Here is a 21,741-nt window from a genome sequence, read left to right as displayed (position 1 = left end):
ACTCTCCACTTTCCCCAACCCATACGACCTGCTACGATAATAACACACTCTCCACTTTCCCCAACCCATACGACCTGCTACGATAATAACACATACTCCACTTTCCCCAACCCATACGATAATAACACTCTCCACTTTCCCCAACCCATATGACCTGCTACGGTAATAACACACACTTCACTTTCCCCAACCCATACGATAATAACACACTCTCCACTTTCCCCAACCCATACGACCTGCTACGATAATAACACACTCTCCACTTTCCCCAACCCATACGACCTGCTACGATAATAACACACTCTCCACTTTCCCCAACCCATACGATAATAACACTCTCCACTTTCCCCAACCCATACGACCTGCTGCGGTAATAACACACACTCCACTTTCCCCAACCCATATGACCTGCTACGGTAATAACACACACTCCACTTTCCCCAACCCATACGATAATAACACAGTCTCCACTTTCCCCAACCCATACGACCTGCTACGATAATAACACAGTCTCCACTTTCCCCAACCCATACGACCTGCTACGGTAATAACACACACTCCACTTTCCCCAACCCATACGATAATAACACTCTCTCCACTTTCCCCAACCCATACGACCTGCTACGATAATAACACACTCTCCACTTTCCCCAACCCATACGATAATAACACTCTCCACTTTCCCCAACCCATACGACCTGCTACGGTAATAACACACACTCCACTTTCCCCAACCCATACGATAATAACACACTCTCCACTTTCCCCAACCCATACGACCTGCTACGGTAAGCCTAGACGTCAGAGAGGTGGACCAGTAGTCAGAAGGTTGCTGGTTGAAGTCCATTGCCAGGCAACGAATAACGTGTGAACTAAACTTGCTGCTGGTGGGCTACTGGTCTCCCCAGTCCTCGCAACTGACTACAAATCCCTTCATGAGAACATACTGTATATACTCATGTAGCTCATGTGTCTCTGTCTGTCTTATGGTGTGTTTGATAGGTTTGGCCAGTTCATCTCATCCACTCTGCCAACCTTTGCTGTGTGTGAGAAGTTTGTAGTGATGGAGATCAACAACGAGGAGAAGATAGATGGAGGTAATACACACACACACACACACACACACACACTCACACACTCACACACACACAAGTTTAGAGATTATTGTCACTAACTACCATGGAGATTATTGTCACTAGGTAGCATAGATATTGTCACCAACTAGCATAGAGATTACTAATTTACCTAGCAATTATTGTCACTAATTTACATAGAGATTATTGTCACGAACTAGCATAGAGATGATTGTCACTAACTAGCATAGAGATGATTCTCACTAACTAGCATAGAGATGATTGTCACTAACTAGCATAGAGATGATTGTCACTAACTAGCATAGAGATGATTGTCACTAACTAGTATAGAGATGATTGTCACTAACTAGTATAGAGATTATTGTCACTAATTTACAGAGAGATTATTGTCCTTAACTACTATAGAGATTACTGTCACTAATTTTCAGAGATTATTGTCACTAACTAGTATAGAGATTATTGTCACTAACTAGCATATACAGTTGTGGCCAAAAGTTTTGAGAATGACACAAATATTAATTTCTACAAAGTTTGCTGTTTCAGTGTCTTTAGATATTATTGTCAGATGTTACTATGGAATACGGAAGTATAATTACAAGCATTTCATAAGTGTGAAAGGCTTTTATTGACAATTACATGAAGTTGATGCAAAGAGTCAATATTTGCAGTGTTGACCCTTCTTTTTCAAGACCTCTGCAATCTGCCCTGGCATGCTGTCAATTAACTTCTGGGCCACATCCTGACTGATGGCAGCCCATTCTTGCATAATTAATGCTTGGAATTTGTCAGAATATGTGGGGTTTTGTTTGTCTAGCCGCCTCTTGAGGATTGACCACAAGTTCTCAATGGGATTAAGGTCTGGGGAGTTTCCTGGCCATGGACCCAAAATATCGATGTTTTGTTCCCCGAGCCACTTAGTTATCACTTTTGCCTTATGGCAAGTTGCTCCATCATGCTGGAAAAGGCATTGTTCGTCACCAAACTGTTGGTTGGGAGAAGTTGCTCTCGGAGGATGTGTTGATACCATTCTTTATTCATGGCTGTGTTCTTAGGCAAAATTGTGAGTGAGCCCACTCCCTTGGCTGAGAAGCAACCCCACACATGAATGGTCTCAGGATGCTTTACTGTTGGCATGACACAGGACTGATGGTAGCGCTCACCTTGTCTTCTCCGGACAAGCTTTAGTCTGGATGCCCCAAACAATCGGAAAGGGGATTCATCAGAGAAAATGACTTTACCCCAGTCCTCAGCAGTCCAATCCCTGTACCTTTTGCGGAATATCAGCCTGTCCCTGATGTTTTTCTTGGAGAGAAGTGGCTTCTTTGCTGCCCTTCTTGACACCAGGCCATCCTCCAAAAGTCTTCGCCTCACTGTGCGTTTAGATGCACTCACACCTGCCTGCTGCCATTCCTGAGCAAGCTCTGTACTGGTGGTGCCCCAATCCTGCAGCTGAATCAACTTTAGGAGACGGTCCTGGCGCTTGCTGGACTTTCTTGGGCGCCCTGAAGCCTTCTTCACAACAATTGAACCGCTCTCCTTGAAGTTCTTGATGATCCGATAAATGGTTAATTTAGGTGCAATCTTACTGGCAGCAATGTCCTTGCCTGTGAAGCCCTTTTTGTGCAAAGCAATGATGACGGCACGTGTTTCCTTGCAGGTAACCATAGTTGACAGAGGAAGAACAATGATTCCAAGCACCACCCTCCTTTTGAAGCTTCCAGTCTGTTATTCGAACTCAATCAGCATGACAGAGTGATCTCCAGCCTTGTCCTCGTCAACACTCACACCTGTGTTAACGAGAGAATCACTGACATGATGTCAGCTGGTCCTTTTGTGGCAGGGCTGAAATGCAGTGGAAATGTTTTTGGGGAATTCAATTAATTTGCATGGCAAAGAGGGACTTTGCAATTAATTGCAATTCATCTGATTACTCTTCAGAATGTATATTTGTGTCATTCTCAAAACCTTTGGCCACGACTGTAGATTTTTGTCACTAATTTACGTAGAGATTATTGTCACTAACTAGCATAGAGATTGTTGTCACTTATTTACATAGAGATTATTGTCACTAACTAGCATAGATTATTGTCACAAATGTACGTATATATTATTGTCACTAACTAGCATAGAGATTATTGTCACTAACTAGCAGAGATTATTGTCACTAACTAGCATAGAGATTGTCAGTAATTTACAGAGATGATTGTCACTAACTAGCATAGAAATTGTCACTAACTAGTGTAGAGATTGTCACTCATTTACATAGAGATTGTCATTAACTACGACAAAGATTATTGTCACTAAATTGTAGAGATTGTTACTAACTTGTATATAGATTGTCACTAATTTGCAGAGATATCATTGTCACTAGCTAGCATAGTGTCACTAATTTACATCAAGATTGTCACTAAGTAGCATAGAGATTGTTGTCACTAATTTACAGAGATTACTGTCACTAACTAGCATAGAGTTTATTGTCACTAACTAGTGTAGAGATTGTTGTCACTTTTTTACGTAGCGATTATTGTCACTAACTAGCATAGATTATTGTCACTAACTAGCATAGATTATTGTCACTAACTAGCATAGATTATTGTCACTAACTAGCATAGATTATTGTCACTAACTAGCATAGAGATGATTGTCACTAATTAGTATGGAGATGATTGTCACTAATTAGTATGGAGATGATTGTCACTAACTAGTATGGAGATGATTGTCACTAACTAGTACAGAGATTATTGTCACTAATTTAGAGTATTGTCACTAACTAGTATAGAGATTATTGTCACTCATTTACATAGAGATTGTCATTAACTACGACAAAGATTATTGTCACTAATTTTCAGAGATCTCATTGTCACTAGCTAGCATAGTGTCACTAATTTACATCAAGATTGTCACTAAGTAGCATAGAGATTGTTGTCACTAATTTACATAGAGATTGTTGTCACTAATTCACATAGAGATTGTTGTCACTAACTAGTATAGAGATTATTGTCACTAACTAGTGTAGAGATTATTGTCACTAACTAGCATAGAGATTGTGAGTAATTTCCAGAGATGATTGTCACTAACTAGCATAGAAATTGTCACTATCTAGTATAGAGAGGATTGTCACTAACTAGTGTAGAGATTATTGTCACTCATTTACATAGAGATTGTCATTAACTACGACAAAGATTATTGTCACTAAATTGCAGAGATTGTTACTAACTTGTCTATAGATTGTCACTCATTTACATAGATATCATTGTCACTAGCTAGCATAGTGTCACTAATTTACATCAAGATTGTCACTAAGTAGCATTGAGATTGCTGTCACTAACTAGCATAGAGATGATTGTCACTAACTAGTATAGAGATGATTGTCACTAATTAGTATAGAGATGATTGTCACTAACTAGTATAGAGATGCTTGTCACTAACTAGTATAGAGATGATTGTCACTAATTAGTATAGAGATGATTGTCACTAACTAGTATAGAGATGCTTGTCACTAACTAGTATAGAGATGCTTGTCACTAATTAGTATAGAGATGATTGTCACTAACTAGTATAGAGATGCTTGTCACTAACTAGTATAGAGATGATTGTCACTAATTAGTATAGAGATGATTGTCACTAACTAGTATAGAGATGCTTGTCACTAACTAGTATAGAGATGCTTGTCACTAACTAGTATAGAGATGATTGTCACTAATTAGTATAGAGATGATTGTCACTAACTAGTATAGAGATGCTTGTCACTAACTAGTATAGAGATGATTGTCACTAATTAGTATAGAGATGCTTGTCACTAATTAGTATAGAGATGCTTGTCACTAACTGGCATAGATTATTGTCACTAACTAGTATAGAGATGATTGTCACTAACTAGTATAGAGATGCTTGTCACTAACTAGTATAGAGATGATTGTCACTAATTAGTATAGAGATGATTGTCACTAACTAGTATAGAGATGCTTGTCACTAACTAGTATAGAGATGATTGTCACTAATTAGTATAGAGATGATTGTCACTAACTAGTATAGAGATGCTTGTCACTAACTAGTACAGAGATTATTGTCACTCATTTAGAGTATTGTCAGTAACTAGTATAGAGATTATTGTCACTCATTTACATAGAGATTGTCATTAACTACGACAAAGATTATTGTCACTAATTTGCAGAGATATCATTGTCACTAGCTAGCATAGTGTCACTAATTTACATCAAGATTGTCACTAATTTGCATAGAGATTGGTGTCACTAATTTACATAGAGATTGTTGTCACTAATTTTCAGAGATGATTGTCACTAACTAGCATAGAGATTATTGAACAATGCCAAAACTATGCTGTTCTGTTCCATTTTTGTTGATTCTCAATCGCATGAATAATAAAATGTAATCACTTAATTTGTGTTCCAAGTGATGAAGACATTGGGGGTCTCCTCTCAGTATTCAGTACAGTAATATTATTGTAGTAATAGTAGTGGTAATATTGTCTATTGTGTTCCAGGTAATGATGAAGACATTGGGGGTCTCCTCTCAGTATTCAGTACAGTAATATTATTGTAGTAATAGTAGTGGTAATATTGTCTATTGTGTTCCAGGTAATGATGAAGACATTGGGGGTCTCCTCTCAGTATTCAGTACAGTAATATTATTATAGTAATAGTAGTGGTAATATTGTCTATTGTGTTCCAGGTAATGATGAAGACATTGGGGGTCTCCTCTCAGTATTCAGTACAGTAATATTATTATAGTAATAGTAGTGGTAATGTTTTCTATTGTGTTCCAGGTAATGATGAAGACATTGGGGGTCTCCTCTCAGTATTCAGTACAGTAATATTATTGTAGTAATAGTAGTGGTAATATTGTCTATTGTGTTCCAGGTAATGATGAAGACATTGGGGGTCTCCTCTCAGTATTCAGTACAGTAATATTATTATAGTAATAGTAGTGGTAATGTTTTCTATTGTGTTCCAGGTAATGATGAAGACTTTGGGGGTCTTCTGTCGGCCAACCTGATCCTGTTGAGGAACAGACTGCTGGACATCCTCCTCAAACTGCTCTTCACATCCAAGGAGAAATGCACCGTCAACGCACAGTACGTCACAGTGTGTGTGCGCGTGTGTGTATGCGTGCTTGTGTGTAACCGCGTCACAGAGTTTATAAACCCAGAGGTGCAACATCCCGGGAAAACTTGCGAAACAGACAAAAACAGACCACACCAGGGTTTGACAAGTCAATGAGAGAAGTTCAAAATTCTTCCATAGTTTTAATATTCTCCAAATGTAAAGACACCACCTAGACTAGAGATGATGTCTTCACTAGTTTCACATGTTATTACTCCAACCTTGTGGAAGTGACAAACTGACGCATTTTCATTTTTGTCAAAAAAAAAAAAATATATATCGAAGGACTGCCTTTTTGATTTGACGTACGTAGTTCGGCGCGAGACAACTGGTAAACCCGATTTATGTGTTTCTACGCTGCCCCTCTTCATACTGTACTGTCTTTTACTGTGTTGTGTATAGCCTGACTACTCTCTGTCCCCCCCTACAGGGCATGTGAGGAGTTGGTGCGTACCCTGGGCTTTGACTGGTTATTAATGTTCATGGAGGAGCACCTCCACTCCAGCAGTGTGACAGCAGCTCTGTGGATCCTAGTGGTTCTCCTCAGTAACCAGCCCATACTGACCAGGTCTTTGATCCTTTAAAGATATATATATATATATATACAGTACCAGTCAAAAGTTTGGACACATCTACTCATTCAAGGGGTTTTCTATATTTGTACTATTTTCTACATTGTAGAATATTTGTGAGGACATCAAAACTATGACATAACACATATTTTGCCTTGATGACAGCTTTGCACACTCTTGGCATTCTCTCAACCAGCTTCATGATGTAGTCACCTGGAATGCATTTAAATTAACAGGTGTGCCTTATTAAAAGGTCATTTGTGTAATTTCTTTCCTTCTTAATGCATTTGAGCCAATCGGTTGTGTTGTGACAAGGTAGGGGTGGTATACAGAAGATAGCCCTATTTGGTAAAAGACCAAGTCCATATTATGGCAAGAACAGCTCAAATAAGCGAAGAGAAACAACAGTCCATCATTACTTTAAGATATGAAGGTCAGTCTATCCGGAGAATGTAAAGAACTTTGAAAGTTTCTTCAAGTGCAGTCGCAAAAACCGTCAAGCGCTGTGATGAAACTGGCTCTCATGAGGACCGCCACAGGAAAGGAAGACCCAGAGTTACCTCTGCTGCAGAGGATAAGTTCATTAGAGTTAACAGCCCAAGTAAATGCTTAGTGATGACGCTTAGTGAAGATGTCTTCACTATTATTCTACAATGTAGAAAATAGTAACAAAATAAAGAAAAACCCTTGAATGAGTAGGTGTGTCCAAACTTTTGACTGGTACTGTATTTAGATTGAATATTAACAATGATTGTCACGTACATGATCTGTCAAAAAAACATTTCACATTGTCAGGAATTCCCCTGATCATCTATATCATGATTTTACATTAATTTGACCTGTCCAGGTTCAAAGAGGGACTGACCGGAGGCGAATGGCTGGACCACACTGACTCTGTCCTCACCAACAAGATCGGCACCGTGATGGGTGAGTAGAGTGACGTGTGGGTGTTGGATTTTGTGTAGGTGAGTCAATGTATAGACCAACATAATATAATATAACTGTTTACTGTGCAGGATATAGAATGTAATATAATATAACTGTTTACTGTGCAGGATATAGAATGTAATATAATATAATAGAACTGTTTACTGTGCAGAATATAGAATGTAATATAATATAACTGTTTACTGTGCAGAATATAGAATGTACCATAATATAATATAGATATAGAATGTACCATAATATAATAGAACTGTTTAATGTGCAGTATATAGAATGTAGCATAATATAATATAGATATAGAATGCACCATAATATAACTGTTTACTGTGCAGGATATAGAATGTAGCATAATATAATAGAACTGTTTACTGTGCAGGATATAAAATGTATCCATAATATAATATAGATATAGAATGTGACATAATATAATAGAACGGTTTACTGTGCAGTATATAGAATGTACCATAATAGAATAGAACGGTTTACTGTGCAGGATATAGAATGGGACATATAGAATGTGACATGCTGCCCCTCTCAGCCCCTTTCCCGTCCGTCATTACCCTTTGATGAGGATGGCTTTTGATGCTTCTTGTTTGTTTATAATGTCTATCTTGAAACAGGTCTCTCTTCCAAAAGAGATTTTATCTCAATGAAACTAACCTGTATAACTAAAGGTAAAACTCTGAATAGAATAGAATACTTTAATATCCCATAGTGCACTTCAATATTCCGTCTGCTCTGCAACAAAGTACAGGCATAGAATGTGAGCATACCCACATGTGCTTGGACCCAGCTTGCATAGAAAGGGAAAAGTACAGGCGTAGTGAGGAAACCGCCATTGATGTGTGCTAACTGTTAGCTAGTTGTAGTCTATTCTAAGAATAGGGATGTGAGTCTTCCTGCTTTTCTGACATTTATCCTCTATTCAAATAACTTGCCTATCCCCTATCTAAAATCCAAATATATTACATTCTTCCCTGAAGTTTTCCTGATCACAACCCTGATTCGCAGTTTCACAACATCATCTTCCTCTCCTCTCTCCTCCTCAGGCTTCAACGTGGGCCGCAGCGCCGGCGGTCGCTCCACGCTACGGGAGATCAACCGAGACGCCTGCCATTTCCCAGGGTTCCCTGTTCTGCAGACGCTGCTGCCGAAACACACCAACGTCCCCGAGCTCTACTTCCTGCTGATGGCCCTGTTCCTGCAACAACCCGTCACAGAGCTGCCAGACAGCCTCCAGGTACATGTTAGTACACAAAACTTTTTATCATTACTTCTTACTAAAACCTCTTTTCCATACTGTACTAGCTAGTGTTTCCTCTAGTTAAAGCCTCTTTTCCATACTGTACTAGCTAGTGTTTCCCATAGATTTGTTTCGAGATTACTGTGTCCATGTTAGTAAACAAAACTTTTTCATTCTTATCTACCATTTTATCATAAAACCTAATTTCTGTCATACTATCTAGCCAGTGTTTCCTCTAGTTAAAACATCTTTACTGTCATACAAATTGCAATTTTTCTAAGCCCCTCTTTGTGGCACCTGACCACACGACTGAACAGTAGTCCAGATGTGACAAAACTAGGGCCTGTAGGACCTGCCTTGTTGATAGTGCTGTTAAGAAGGCAGAGCATCGCTTTATTATAGACAGACTTCTCCCCATCTTAGCTACTGTTGTATCAATATGTTTTGACCATGACAGTTTACAATCCAGGGTTACTCCAAGCAGTCACCTCAACTTGCTCAATTTCAACATTATTTATGACAAGATATAGTTGAGGTTTAAGGTTTAGTGAATGATTTGTCCAAAATGCAATGCTTTTAGTTTTTGAAATATTTAGGACTAACTTATTCCTTGCCACCCATTCTGAAACTAACTGTGGATATTTAAGTGTTGAAGTCATTTTAGTAGCTGACGTGTATAGTGTTGAGTCATCCGCATATATAGACACTCTGGCTTTACTTAAAGCCAGTGGGAGGTCATTAGTAAGGGTTAAAAAAAGTAAGGGGCCACAGACAGCAGCCCTGGGGAATTCCTGATTCTACCTGGATTATGTTGGAGAGGCTTCCATTAACCTCTTGGGGCTAGGTGGGACGCTAGCGTGCCACCCGTGGTGCACTCCATCAACAGCAGGTGCATTTCAAGAGCGGCAAATTTGAATCCAAATAAATGTCAAAATTCAAATTTTTCTAAAATACAACTATTTTACACCATTTCAAAGATAAACATCTCCTTAATCTAACCACGTTTTACGATTTCAAAAAGGTTTTACGGCGAAAGCATAAATTTAGAGTATGTTAGGACAGTACATTTACAAGAGTTGTGTGTAATGTTTTGTCAAGTCAAAGACAGGGTCACCAAAACCATAAAACCAGCTAAAATGATGCACTAACCTTTTACAATCTCCATCAGATGACACTCCTAGGACATTATGTTAGACAATGCATGCATTTTTAGTTCTATCAAGTTCATATTTATATCCAAAAACAGCGTTTTACTATGGCATTGATGTTGAGGAAATCGTTTCCCTCCAATAACCGGCAGTCAAGTCAGCGTCACAAATTAAATAATTAAAATTAGAAAACATTGGTAAAATATTATATTGTCATTTAAAGAATTATAGATTTACATCTCTTGAACGCAATCAACTTGCCAGATTTAAAAATAACCTTACTGGGAAATCACACTTTGCAATAATCTGAGCACTGCGCCCAGAAAAATACGCGTTGCGATACAGACTAGACGTCATGTTGGGGAGATCTAAAATCGAAAATACTATGTAAATAATCCATTACCTTTGATTCTCTTCATCAGATGTCACTTCCAGGTATCACAGGTCCATAACGAATGTAGTTTTGTTCAAAAAAGCTCATCATTTATGTCCAAAAATCTCCGTCTTGTTAGCACATGATGTAAGCCAGCCGGACTTCTCGTCATGAACGAGGGGAAAAAATATATTTCCGTTCGTTCAAACATGTCAAACGTTGTATAGCATAAATCATTAGGGCCTTTTTAACCAGAACATGAATAATATTCAAGGTGGACGAATGCATACTCTTTTATAACGTATTGGAACGAGGGTACCCAACATGAACTCGCGCGCCAGGTGTCTAATGGGACATCATCGTTCCATGGCTCTTGTTCGGTCAGATCTCCCTCCAGAAGACTCAAAACACTTTGTAAAGGCTGGTGACATCTAGTGGAAGCAATAGGAAGTGCCAAAATATTCCTAAGCCCCTGTGTTTTTCAATGGGATAGGTTTAAAGTCAATACAACACATCAGGTATCCACTTCCTGTCAGAAAATGTCTCAGGGTTTTGCCTGCCAAATGAGTTCTGTTATACTCACAGACACCATTCAAACAGTTTTAGAAACTTTAGAGTGTTTTCTATCCATATATAATAAGTATATGCATATTCTAGTTACTGGGTAGGATTAGTAACCAGATTAAATCGGGTACATTTTTTTTATCCAGACGTGCAAATGCTGCCCCCTAGCCCTAACAGGTTAAATAACACCCTCTGTGTTCTGTTAGGCAGATAACTCTTTATCCACATTATAGCAGGGGGTGTAAAGCCATAACACATACATTTTTCCAGCAGCAGACTATGATTGATAATTTCAAAAGCCACACTGAAGTCTAACAAAACAGCCCACACAATATTTTTAGCATCAGTTTCTCTCAGCCAATCATCAGTCATTTGTGTAAGTGCTGTGCTTGTTGAATGTCCAATTTGTTTACTGTAAAATAGCATTTTATCTGGTCTAATAAATTCATTTGACCCTAATGTATGGATTTCACATGATCCAGAGCATCCCAAACATGCTCAATGGGTGACATGTCTGGTGAGTATACAGACCATGGAAGAACTGGGACATTTTCAGCATCCAGGAATTGTGTACAGATACTTACAACACGAGGCAGTGCATTATCATGCTGAAACATGAGGTGATGGCGGCGGATGAATGGCACAAGAATGGCCCTCAGGATTTCGTCACGGTATCTCCATCGATAAAATGCAATTGTGTTCGTTGTGCGTAGCTTATGCCTGTCCATACCATAACCCCACCGCCACCATGGTGCACATTGTTCACAACATTGATATCAGCAAGCCGCTCGCCCACACAACGCCGTACAACGCTGTCTGCCATCTGCCCGGAGCACACTTCTCCAGCATGCCAGTGGCCATCGAAGGTGAGCATTAGCACGCAGATGAGCTTCTCTGAGAAGGTTTGTGACAGTTTTTGCCGAAATTCTTCAGTTGTGCAAACCCACAGTTTCATCAGCTGTCCGGGTGGTTCGTCTCAGACCATCCCTCAGGTGATTAAGCCAGATGCGGAGGTCCTGGGCTTGTGTGGTTCGACGTGGTCTGCGGTTGTGAGGCCTGTTGGACGTACTGCCAAATTGTCTAAAATGATGTTGGAGGCGGATAATGATAGAGAAATTAACATTACATTCTCTGGCAACTGCTCTGGTAGATATTTCTGGAGTCAGCATGCCAATTTCCCGTTATCTATGGCGTTGTGTTGATGGAGGACTGTGGTAACACTGTTGATGATCCTGGAGGACTGTGGTAACACTGTTGATGATCCTGGAGGACTGTGGGACATGGTCAAAGGCTTTATTAGGTCATACTCTACCTCGTTGTCATCCAATTTAAACCAATCAACCAACAAAACATTACAGAATTAGAAGACCAATTATGACAACTTGAAATGTCTCTCCACAAGCTATTCTTGATCGGCAGATTATCAGAAAATAAATGTATTTATCATGTAGACACCGAGCAGAAACTCTCATTCACAAAGCACTGTCACGGCTGTCGTAAGGAGGAGCGGACTAAAGTGCAGCGTGTGTGTCGTTCCACATTTTATTTATACTGTGAAACTGTGCAATACATATACATAAACTTGAATAACCCCCCAAAAAAACGTGACGCAGAGGTGAAACATACACTACTCAAAGACAATCTCCCACCAACCCAGGTGGAGAAAAAAACCCTACTTAAGTATGATCTCCAATTAGAGACAACGAGGACCAGCTGCCTCTAATTGGAGGTCATCCCAAACAAAACCAACATATAAATACAAAACTAGAACATGAACATAGAAATACAAAACATAGAAAAACACCCCGTCACGCCCTGACCTACTCTACCATAGAAAATAACATCTTACTATGGTCAGGACGAGACAAGTACGTTCCTTTTATAATTTTCATCGGGCTCATCCAAGCCAATCTATTAGCTCAGTAATTTACATGCCAACAAAAACTTTTCAAATACAACTTCCATTAAATCAATGGATGGAACGATCTGACCCGGTATTAATCAATTCAAAACTCTGGGATTTCGATGGTCATTTGTATAGATCTGAGATCTCTGCCGACCTGCAATGAGGCCCCCTATCACTCTGATGGAACTAAAGTAATCAATCAAACAATGAACACCGGGAAATCCCTGGGGTTTGTTGGAACCTCCAGAGTTCTTTCTATCCTTCTGGACAATTTTTAGGTCAACTGCTTCTAGACATGATTCAATAGAGACGTGAAAACTGATTTAATATTGAAAAAAAAGATAAGGACCAGAATGTGTGAATTATCGACCCCATTATCGATTTTGAACACTGATTTCAAATTCGTTTGCAAAGATTCTCCCCCATCTTCTTCAACATTCTGTTACTTATTAGTAACACAAGACCAGACTGGTTTTATCGAAACCAGACTTGCAACGGATAACATCCGCTGTCTGCTTCATATTACTGATGGGCCCATGAATACTGACTCACCGTCAGCCATATTGCCATTGGACGTAGAAAAAGCCATTGACCGCTTAGAGTGGCAATATTTATGGCTTGTTCTACGGCGTATGGGAATTGGGGAACAATTCATATCCCTGATTTTAAAGTCCTTTATGTCAATCCTTTTGCCATGGTACAACCTGGCAAAATATGCTCATGCCAATTTACCATAGGCAGTCTAATGCTTGTTGGTCTCCCTGTAACCTCCTGCTCAAGCTGTCTGCCAATCACAACATCATGAGCTTGCCTCGTTAAATAAAGGTGAAATTAAAATAAATAAATGAGCCCATTACTGTACTTGGCACCGACCACCACATATCCCTGTTTCAGATGATGTACTGCTCTACGTGGGCAATGCACCTGAGTCGTTACCTAACCTCAGCATTTTTTTTTAGAACTACAGCTGTATATCTGGATATAAAATCAACTGGACAAAATCTGCTCTATTGTCCCAGAACGAGCCGCCCCTAAACATCCCTAGAGTACACAATTTCTGCTGCCTGGGAATATAAATCTATCCTTTGCAATCCATAGTCAAAAAACAAGTTCAAACCCATCTTAAGAAGCATAGACTCTGATGTGGAAAGATGGGAGAAAATCCTCAACTTTTTCCAGGCTCCAGTCTCAATAATTAAAATGAATATATTGCCAAGAATCAACTTTTATAGTTCCATGAAGCCTCTTTCACCACCAGGCTACGTTCTTTACTTGCTAAAGAGGAAACGCCCTTGTATTACATTTTCTACACTTCAAATCTATTTTTGGGTTTTCCTCTTGGTTAAATACTGAAACAGCTGTGTCCTGGAGGAAAAACGAGTTCCCCTCACAGACTCCAAGACATAATCCATGGCGCCCCCTGGAGGAGAAACGAGTTCCCCCTCACAGACTCCCAAGACATAATTGGTATCACACTCAAACACTGCAAACTCTAATTTGGCTCTATCACCTCACAACTTATCTCAGTCTGATGCCTGGTTGGTAAACAAACCAAAAAACTATCTCACCATCCTCACCTTCCTTTAGTTCACAACCACGCTGTCCACCTTGGTGTTTGTACTCTCTTTTCATCAGTGGTCTGAAAGAGGGATTCCTACTATCGCAGATCTGAAAAAGGGATTCCTACTATCTCAGATCTGAAAGAGAGATTCCTACTATCTCAGATCTGAAAGAGGGATTCCTACTATCTCAGACACCACTATCTCTGTGCAGTTCCAAGACCTTATCTGACTTGGAACTCTGTTCTGGTTTACGTGCATATGGAGTAACCTAGGGGTAAGAATTGTCCAATAGTAGTACACATGGACATGTCTCTAAATTACATTCTATGTTGCTTAAAATCCCTCGTGGAAGAAAGACCTGTCTGTGTGTGATACTTTCACCAATTCGACCAGAGTTTGGTCCAACATATCAATTTCATCAAGAAATCTCAACCATCAAATGATACATTACAATTTAGCCCATACAACTTACTGCACACCACGTAAACTATTTAAGATGAAAACTAGTCCTCACTGTGCCTTCAGGGGGACTCCAGGTACATTGTTTCAAATGGTTTAGGAGTGCCCCGGGGTTTTACATTTCTGGAGTTGTTTCATCCTGTCTTTGACATAATCGGTAGAAATGTACCATGTTCACCATCTATTTTTTAATAGTTAAATGATGACACCACTTTAGACCTATCTGTCAAACAACGATGTATTTGTCTGGCTGGATTAACAGCAATCAAGAAGACGATAGCCTTACGTTGGCAGGCTCCTCATTTCTTTAAACAGACAGCAGTAACTGCTATCATTCATGGACTTTAGAAACATGGAAAAATCTGTAGCATGTTGTACAGTTGTAGTCGGAAGTTTACATACACCTTAGCCAGATACATTTAAACTCAGTTTTTCACAATTCCTGACATTTAATCCTAGTAAAAATTCCCTGTTTTAGGTCAGTTAGACCCACCACTTTATTTTAAGAATGTAAAATGCCAGAATAATAGTAGAGAGAATGATTTATTTCAGATTTTATTTCTTTCATCACATTCCCAGTGGGTCAGAAGTTTACGTACACTCAATTAGTATTTGGTAGCATTGCCTTTAAATTGTTTAACTTCGGTCAAATGTTTCGCGTAGCCTTCCACAAGCATCCCAGAATAAGTTGGGTGAATTTTGGCCCATTCCTCCTGACAGAGCTGCTGTAACTGAGTCAGGTTTGTAGGCCTCCTTGCTCGCACACGCTTTTTCAGTTCTGCCCACAGATTTTCTATAGGATTGAGGTCAGGGCTTTGTGATGGGCACTCCAATATCTTGACTTTGTTGTCATTAAGCCATTTTGCCACAACTTTGGAAGTATGCTTGGGGTCATTGTCCATTTGGAAGACCCATTTGCGACCAAGCTTTAACTTCCTGACTGATGTCTTGAGATGTTGCTTCGATATATATATATATATATACATAATTTTCCTCCCTCATGATGCCATCTATTTTGTGAAGTGCACCAGTCCCTCCTGCAGCAAAGCACCCCCACAACATGATGCTGCCACCCCCGTGCTTCACGGTTGGGATGGTGTTCTTCGACTTGCAAGCCTCCCCCTTTTCCCTTTTTTTCTGAGGTCTTGGCTGATTTTCTTTTGATTTTCCCATGATGTCAAGCGAAGAAGCACTGAGTTTGAAGGTAGGCCTTGAAATACATCCACAGGTACACCTCCAATTGACTCAAATGATGTCAATTAGCCTATCAGAAGCTTCTAAAGCCATGACATAATTTTCTGGAATTTTCCAAGCTGTTTAACGGCACAGTCAACTTAGTGTATGTAAACTTTTGACCCACTGGAATTGTGATACAGTGAATTATAAGTGAAATAATCTGTCTGTAAATAATTGTTGGAAAAATTATTTGTGTCATGCACAAAGTAGATGTCCAAACCGACTTGCCAAAACTATAGTTTGTTAACAAGAGATATGTAGAGTGGTTGAAAAACGAGTTTTAATGACTCCAACCTAAGTGTATGTAAACTTCCGACTTCAACTGTATGCATGGGGAGAGTGAAAGAAACATATTTGCTCTTTCATCAACGTATGACTCTGTAAAAAGACTGCTATTGTGAACCACTACTCTAACTTTTGGTTGGGGAAGTCCTGTGTTTGGTGGGTAGGATGGGAACAGTTTGTCTTGTTTGGTCACTTGTTTCTCTGTCCATGTGTATCTGTTTTGTATACCTCACAAAAAATCAAACATTTGATTACCCCCCCCCCCCCTCCCAATGTAAAAAAATAAATACAAATAAAGCAGTTAGGCTGATGCAACAGATTAGCTTAAAATATAGACCATTTAGCTGAATTTTTTTTTTTAAGTGATGAGGTTTTATTTCTTCATATTATCAGCTCAACAATGCTGTAGGCTACACGCAAATGTTCCAAAACGCCATTAGCGGGAAAACACAGTCCTCAAAGTGAACTGCACGGGTGAGCGATTTCATGTGGCCGAGATTAAAATATCCGTTCAAAATTAAGAAAGAGAGGAGATCTAAAGATGCAACAACTAGCATGGGTTACTAATATGACTGGGATTATTATCAATTAGCATGGGTTACTAATATGACAGGGATTATCATCAACTAGCATGGGATGCTAATATGACTAGGATTATTATCAATTAGCATGGGTTGCTAATATGACTGGGATTATGCTTTTGGCTGCTGGACAATAAAATAATATTGATTTGAAACCCAATGGCATATTAAGTGTATATAAATTAATTCCCTCAACATTTCTGTGGTCGTATTTTGGCTAGGGTTGTCTAGGCTAGGGTTGTCTAGGCTAGGGTTGGCTAGGCTAGGGTTGGCTAGGCTACTTTGAAACAAGTTAAGACATGCTTCATACAAATATATACAACGTCCATGTTTTAATCAGTTATGTTAAACGGTTAAAAAGTTTCAAAATGCTCAACACCTCCTCTCAGATTCAAGGTGGGTGGGGTGTACAACAACAGGCACTGTCCGTCACTCTCCGGTCATGTGATCATTTGATCTGAACAACTCAAGCCTCGAGGATGTGGACAGAATCAAGCCTTTAGACGTTAATGTTAATTACCCTTCATTATATTTGTCAAACATGACTGGCGTTTAGCCTATATTGACGTAGTTAAATGTTTCATTCAAGTTTGGCTACATTTTCTGGCTCCTCCCTCATGTCAACATCTGTTTGGGTTGGACATGAGGCTTTAGCCAATAGACATAGCACATACACTTTGACATGTAGGCTTTTTTATTTATGTACATGAAAAATAGATTGGAATATTATTAAATTTGGCCTTCCTGATCCAATTCTGATTGGAGTAATTGTTTGATATTGTGATATTTGTGATTAAAAAAAACGACTTTAATTTATATTCTTCTTGTCCGACAATTTTTATTTTTAATTTTTTTTTACTTGTCCCGGATAAGAGGACAGCATAAATGTGTAACCCTGCTGAGTGTTACCCCAGCCTCTGTGTTCTGTGTTAGTTTGACCTGGACTCCATCTGGACCTTCATCTTCGGGGTCCCTGCTTCCAGCGGCACCATAGTAGGATCCCTCCACACTGTCTGCACCGAGGCTGGCTTCCTGTTACTGGGGATGCTGAGGAGCATGCTCAACCTGGTGAGAGGAGCAGGAGGACAGGGGAGAAAGAGCGAGGGAAGGATAGAGGAGTGGAGGGAGGAGAGGGGAGAAAGAGCGAGGGAAGGATAAAGGAGATGAGGAGAGGAGGGAGGAGAGGGGAGAAAGAGCGAGGGAAGGATAAAGGAGATGAGGAGAGGGGAGGATAGAGGAGATGAGGGAGGAGAGGGGAGAAAGAGCGAGGGAAGGATAGAGGAGGGAAAGGAGAGGGGAGAAAGAGCGAGGGAAGGATAGAGGAGATGAGGGAGGAGAGGGGAGAAAGTGCGAGGGAAGGATAGAGGAGATGAGGGAGGAGAGGGGAGAAAGAGCGAGGGAAGGATAGAGGAGATGAGGAGGGAGGAGAAAGAGCGAGGGAAGGATAGAGGAGATGAGGGAGGAGAAAGAGCGAGGGAAGGATAGAGGAGTGGAGGGAGGAGAGGGGAGAAAGAGCGAGGGAAGGATAGAGGAGATGAGAGGGGAGAAAGAGCGAGGGAAGGATAGAGGAGTGGCGGGAGGAGAGGGAAAGAGGAGGAGAGAGAAAGGAGGACAACCCAGTCCTTTTCCATGTAGACGAGCTACTAGATTCACTTCTCCCACCAGATGACGTTCTTTCTATGGACAGAGAAAGATACGGGATAGTTCACCCAAAATAACCTGTTGGTTTCCTTATCCTGTTAGCTGTCTTAAGGAGAGACAGCAATCCATCCATGGTTTAGTATACCTAGCTTGCTGTCACCAAATGTCAGCTTCATATAGCTGCTGGATCTTCTTCTACCACCAAATTACGCTTTTCTTTGTCCTCTTAGCCGTGGCAGTCTGAGGAAGAGGGTTCGTGGCTGCGGGAGTACCCAGTGACTCTGATGCAGTTCTTCAGGTACCTGTATCACAAATATAATAATACAAATAATAATCATATTTAAAATAATCGATATCATAAATAATAGTAATAATGTATATTTTATTTATATATATACACACACACACACACACACACACACACACACACACACACACACACACACAGAGTACCAGTCAAAAGTTTGGACACACCTACTCATTCAAGGGTTTTTCTTTATTTTGACTATATTCTACATATATCTGTATATCACTAATGAGTGATTATTATTACAGGTACCTGTATCACAACGTCCCGGACCTGGCCCCAATGTGGCACAGCCCAGAGTTCCTGTGTGTCCTGGCTGCCTCAGTCTTCCCCTTCAACATCAGGCCCTACTCTGAGATGGTGAGAGGCTCAACTGTAGAATGTTTATTTCTGTGTGTGTGTTTTCTACAGTAGGTGTGTGTGTGTGTGTTTTCTACAGTAGCTGTGTGTGTGTGTGTGTGTGTGTGTGTGTGTGTGTGTGTGTTTTCTACAGTAGCTGTGTGTGTGTGTTTTCTACAGTAGCTGTGTGTGTGTGTGTGTTTTCTACAGTAGCTGTGTGTGTGTGTGTGTGTGTGTGTTTTCTACAGTAGCTGTGTGTGTGTGTGTGTGTGTTTTCTACAGTAGCTGTGTGTGTGTGTGTGTGTGTGTGTGTGTGTGTGTGTGTGTGTGTGTGTTTTCTACAGTAGCTGTGTGTGTGTGTGTGTTTTCTACAGTAGCTGTGTGTGTGTGTGTGTGTGTTTTCTACAGTAGCTGTGTGTGTGTGTGTGTGTGTGTTTTCTACAGTAGCTGTGTGTGTGTGTGTGTGTGTGTTTTCTACAGTAGCTGTGTGTGTGTGTGTGTTTTCTACAGTAGCTGTGTGTGTGTGTGTGTTTTCTACAGTAGCTGTGTGTGTGTGTGTGTGTGTTTTCTACAGTAGCTGTGTGTGTGTGTGTGTGTGTGTGTTTTCTACAGTAGCTGTGTGTGTGTGTGTGTTTTCTACAGTAGCTCTGTGTGTGTGTGTGTGTGTGTGTGTGTGTGTGTGTGTGTGTGTGTGTGTGTGTGTGTGTGTGTGTGTGTGTGTGTTTTTCTACAGTAGCTGTGTGTGTGTGTGTGTTTTCTACAGTAGCTGTGTGTGTTTTCTACAGTAGATGTGTGTGTGTGTGTGTGTGTGTGTGTGTGTGTGTTTTCTACAGTAGCTGTGTGTGTGTGTGTGTGTTTTCTACAGTAGCTGTGTGTGTGTGTGTGTGTGTGTGTTTTCTACAGTAGCTGTGTGTGTGTGTGTGTGTGTGTGTGTTTTCTACAGTAGCTGTGTGTGTGTTTGTGTGTGTGTTTTCTACAGTAGCTGTGTGTGTGTGTGTTTTCTACAGTAGCTGTGTGTGTGTGTGTGTGTGTGTGTGTGTGTGTGTGTGTGTGTGTGTTTTCTACAGTAGTTGTGTGTGTGTGTTTTCTACAGTAGCTGTGTGTGTGTGTGTGTGTGTTTTCTACAGTAGCTGTGTGTGTGTGTGTGTTTTCTACAGTAGCTGTGTGTGTGTGTGTGTGTGTTTTCTACAGTAGCTGTGTGTGTGTGTGTGTGTGTGTGTGTGTGTGTGTGTGTGTGTGTGTGTGTGTGTGGTTTTCTACAGTAGCTGTGTGTGTGTGTGTGTGTGTGTTTTCTACAGTAGCTGTGTGTGTGTTCTGAGCTCCATCTAATCCTCCCCTCTCTCCCTCCTTCTCTCCCTCCCCTCTCCTTCTCTCCCTCCCCTCTCTCCCTCCCTCCCTCCCCTCTCTCCTTCCCTCTCTCCTTCCTTCCCTCCCTCTCCTCTCCCCTTCCCCCTCTCTCCCTCCCTCCCTCTCCTCTCTCCCTCCCCTCTCTCCCTCTCTCCCTCCCTCCCTCCCTCCCCTCTCTCCCTCCCCTCTCTCCCTCCCTCCCTCTCCTCTCTCCCTCCCCTCTCTCCCTCCCTCCCTCTCTTCTCTCTCTCAGGTGAGTGACCTGGATGATGAAGCGGGGTCACCAACGGAAGAATTCAAGGCCTTCACCGCCGACACGGGTATGAACCGTAGCCAATCGGAATACTGCAACGTGGGTTCTAAGACCTACCTGACCAATCATCCGGCCAAGAAGTACGTGTTTGACTTCATGAAGGTGCTGATCATGGACAACCTGTGTCTGACTCCGTCCAGCAAACAGACGTCCACCATAGACCTACTGTTAGAGGTGAGACAAATCAATCAAATGTATTTATGACGCCCTTTTTACATCAGCTGTTGTCACAAAGTGCTGTCCTGACAGCAACCGGAGGGATTTAATTGCTATTAGTTGATAATCTAGCTAGGGTTGCAAAAATCCGGGAACGCTCCAAAGGAATTTCTAGGTAACGGGGGAATTTTGTTTTAAGTTTCTAGATTTTTGCAACCCTTAATCTAGCTATTGTATCAGGAAAGTGGCAATTTGAAGTTGATACATACATTTTTGCGATTATAAATGATTGATATGTACTTGTTGATTCTTGAAGAATATAACTTAAATGCTTCATGAGTTTAGTTCAACTGTTACACTCCATGAGAACCCAATGAGAATATAACCTTGTTTTTCTCCAATGTTTCTAAACATTGTAAATGTAGAGAAACACTGTATAGCCTCATAACATGGTTACAACTATCATGTTGGTCAGTCCTTAGATTTCTCCAGCCCCGTCCCTCAGCTTTTTACTTAAACAGGGCGGAAAAACGCTTTGTTATTGTTT

The 21,741-nt window shown here is 40.6% G+C and overlaps 1 protein-coding gene across 5 annotated transcripts in view; it reads left to right on the top strand.

The window, feature by feature from the left end:
• LOC106570917 (WD repeat and FYVE domain-containing protein 3) overlaps positions 1-21,741 on the top strand; it is a 326,816-nt gene that overhangs the window by 230,907 nt on the left and 74,168 nt on the right. For 4 of the 5 annotated variants that reach the window (XM_045695421.1, XM_045695419.1, XM_045695422.1 and 1 more), the window contains 9 exons: positions 1,003-1,097; positions 6,069-6,189; positions 6,648-6,785; positions 7,637-7,716; positions 8,784-8,980; positions 18,025-18,159; positions 18,963-19,030; positions 19,288-19,399; positions 20,979-21,212. In XM_045695421.1, the coding sequence (XP_045551377.1) occupies positions 1,003-1,097; positions 6,069-6,189; positions 6,648-6,785; positions 7,637-7,716; positions 8,784-8,980; positions 18,025-18,159; positions 18,963-19,030; positions 19,288-19,399; positions 20,979-21,212 (1,180 nt within the window). The remainder of the gene's footprint in view (positions 1-1,002; positions 1,098-6,068; positions 6,190-6,647; positions 6,786-7,636; positions 7,717-8,783; positions 8,981-18,024; positions 18,160-18,962; positions 19,031-19,287; positions 19,400-20,978; positions 21,213-21,741) is intronic. The other variant, XM_045695420.1, reaches the window with a different exon arrangement.

Source organism: Salmo salar, chromosome ssa15 (assembly GCF_905237065.1).
Source record: "Salmo salar chromosome ssa15, Ssal_v3.1, whole genome shotgun sequence".
NCBI lineage: Eukaryota > Metazoa > Chordata > Actinopteri > Salmoniformes > Salmonidae > Salmo > Salmo salar.
The sequence above is the reverse complement of the archived record's forward strand: the minus strand, read 5'-3'. Positions and strand labels throughout refer to the sequence as shown.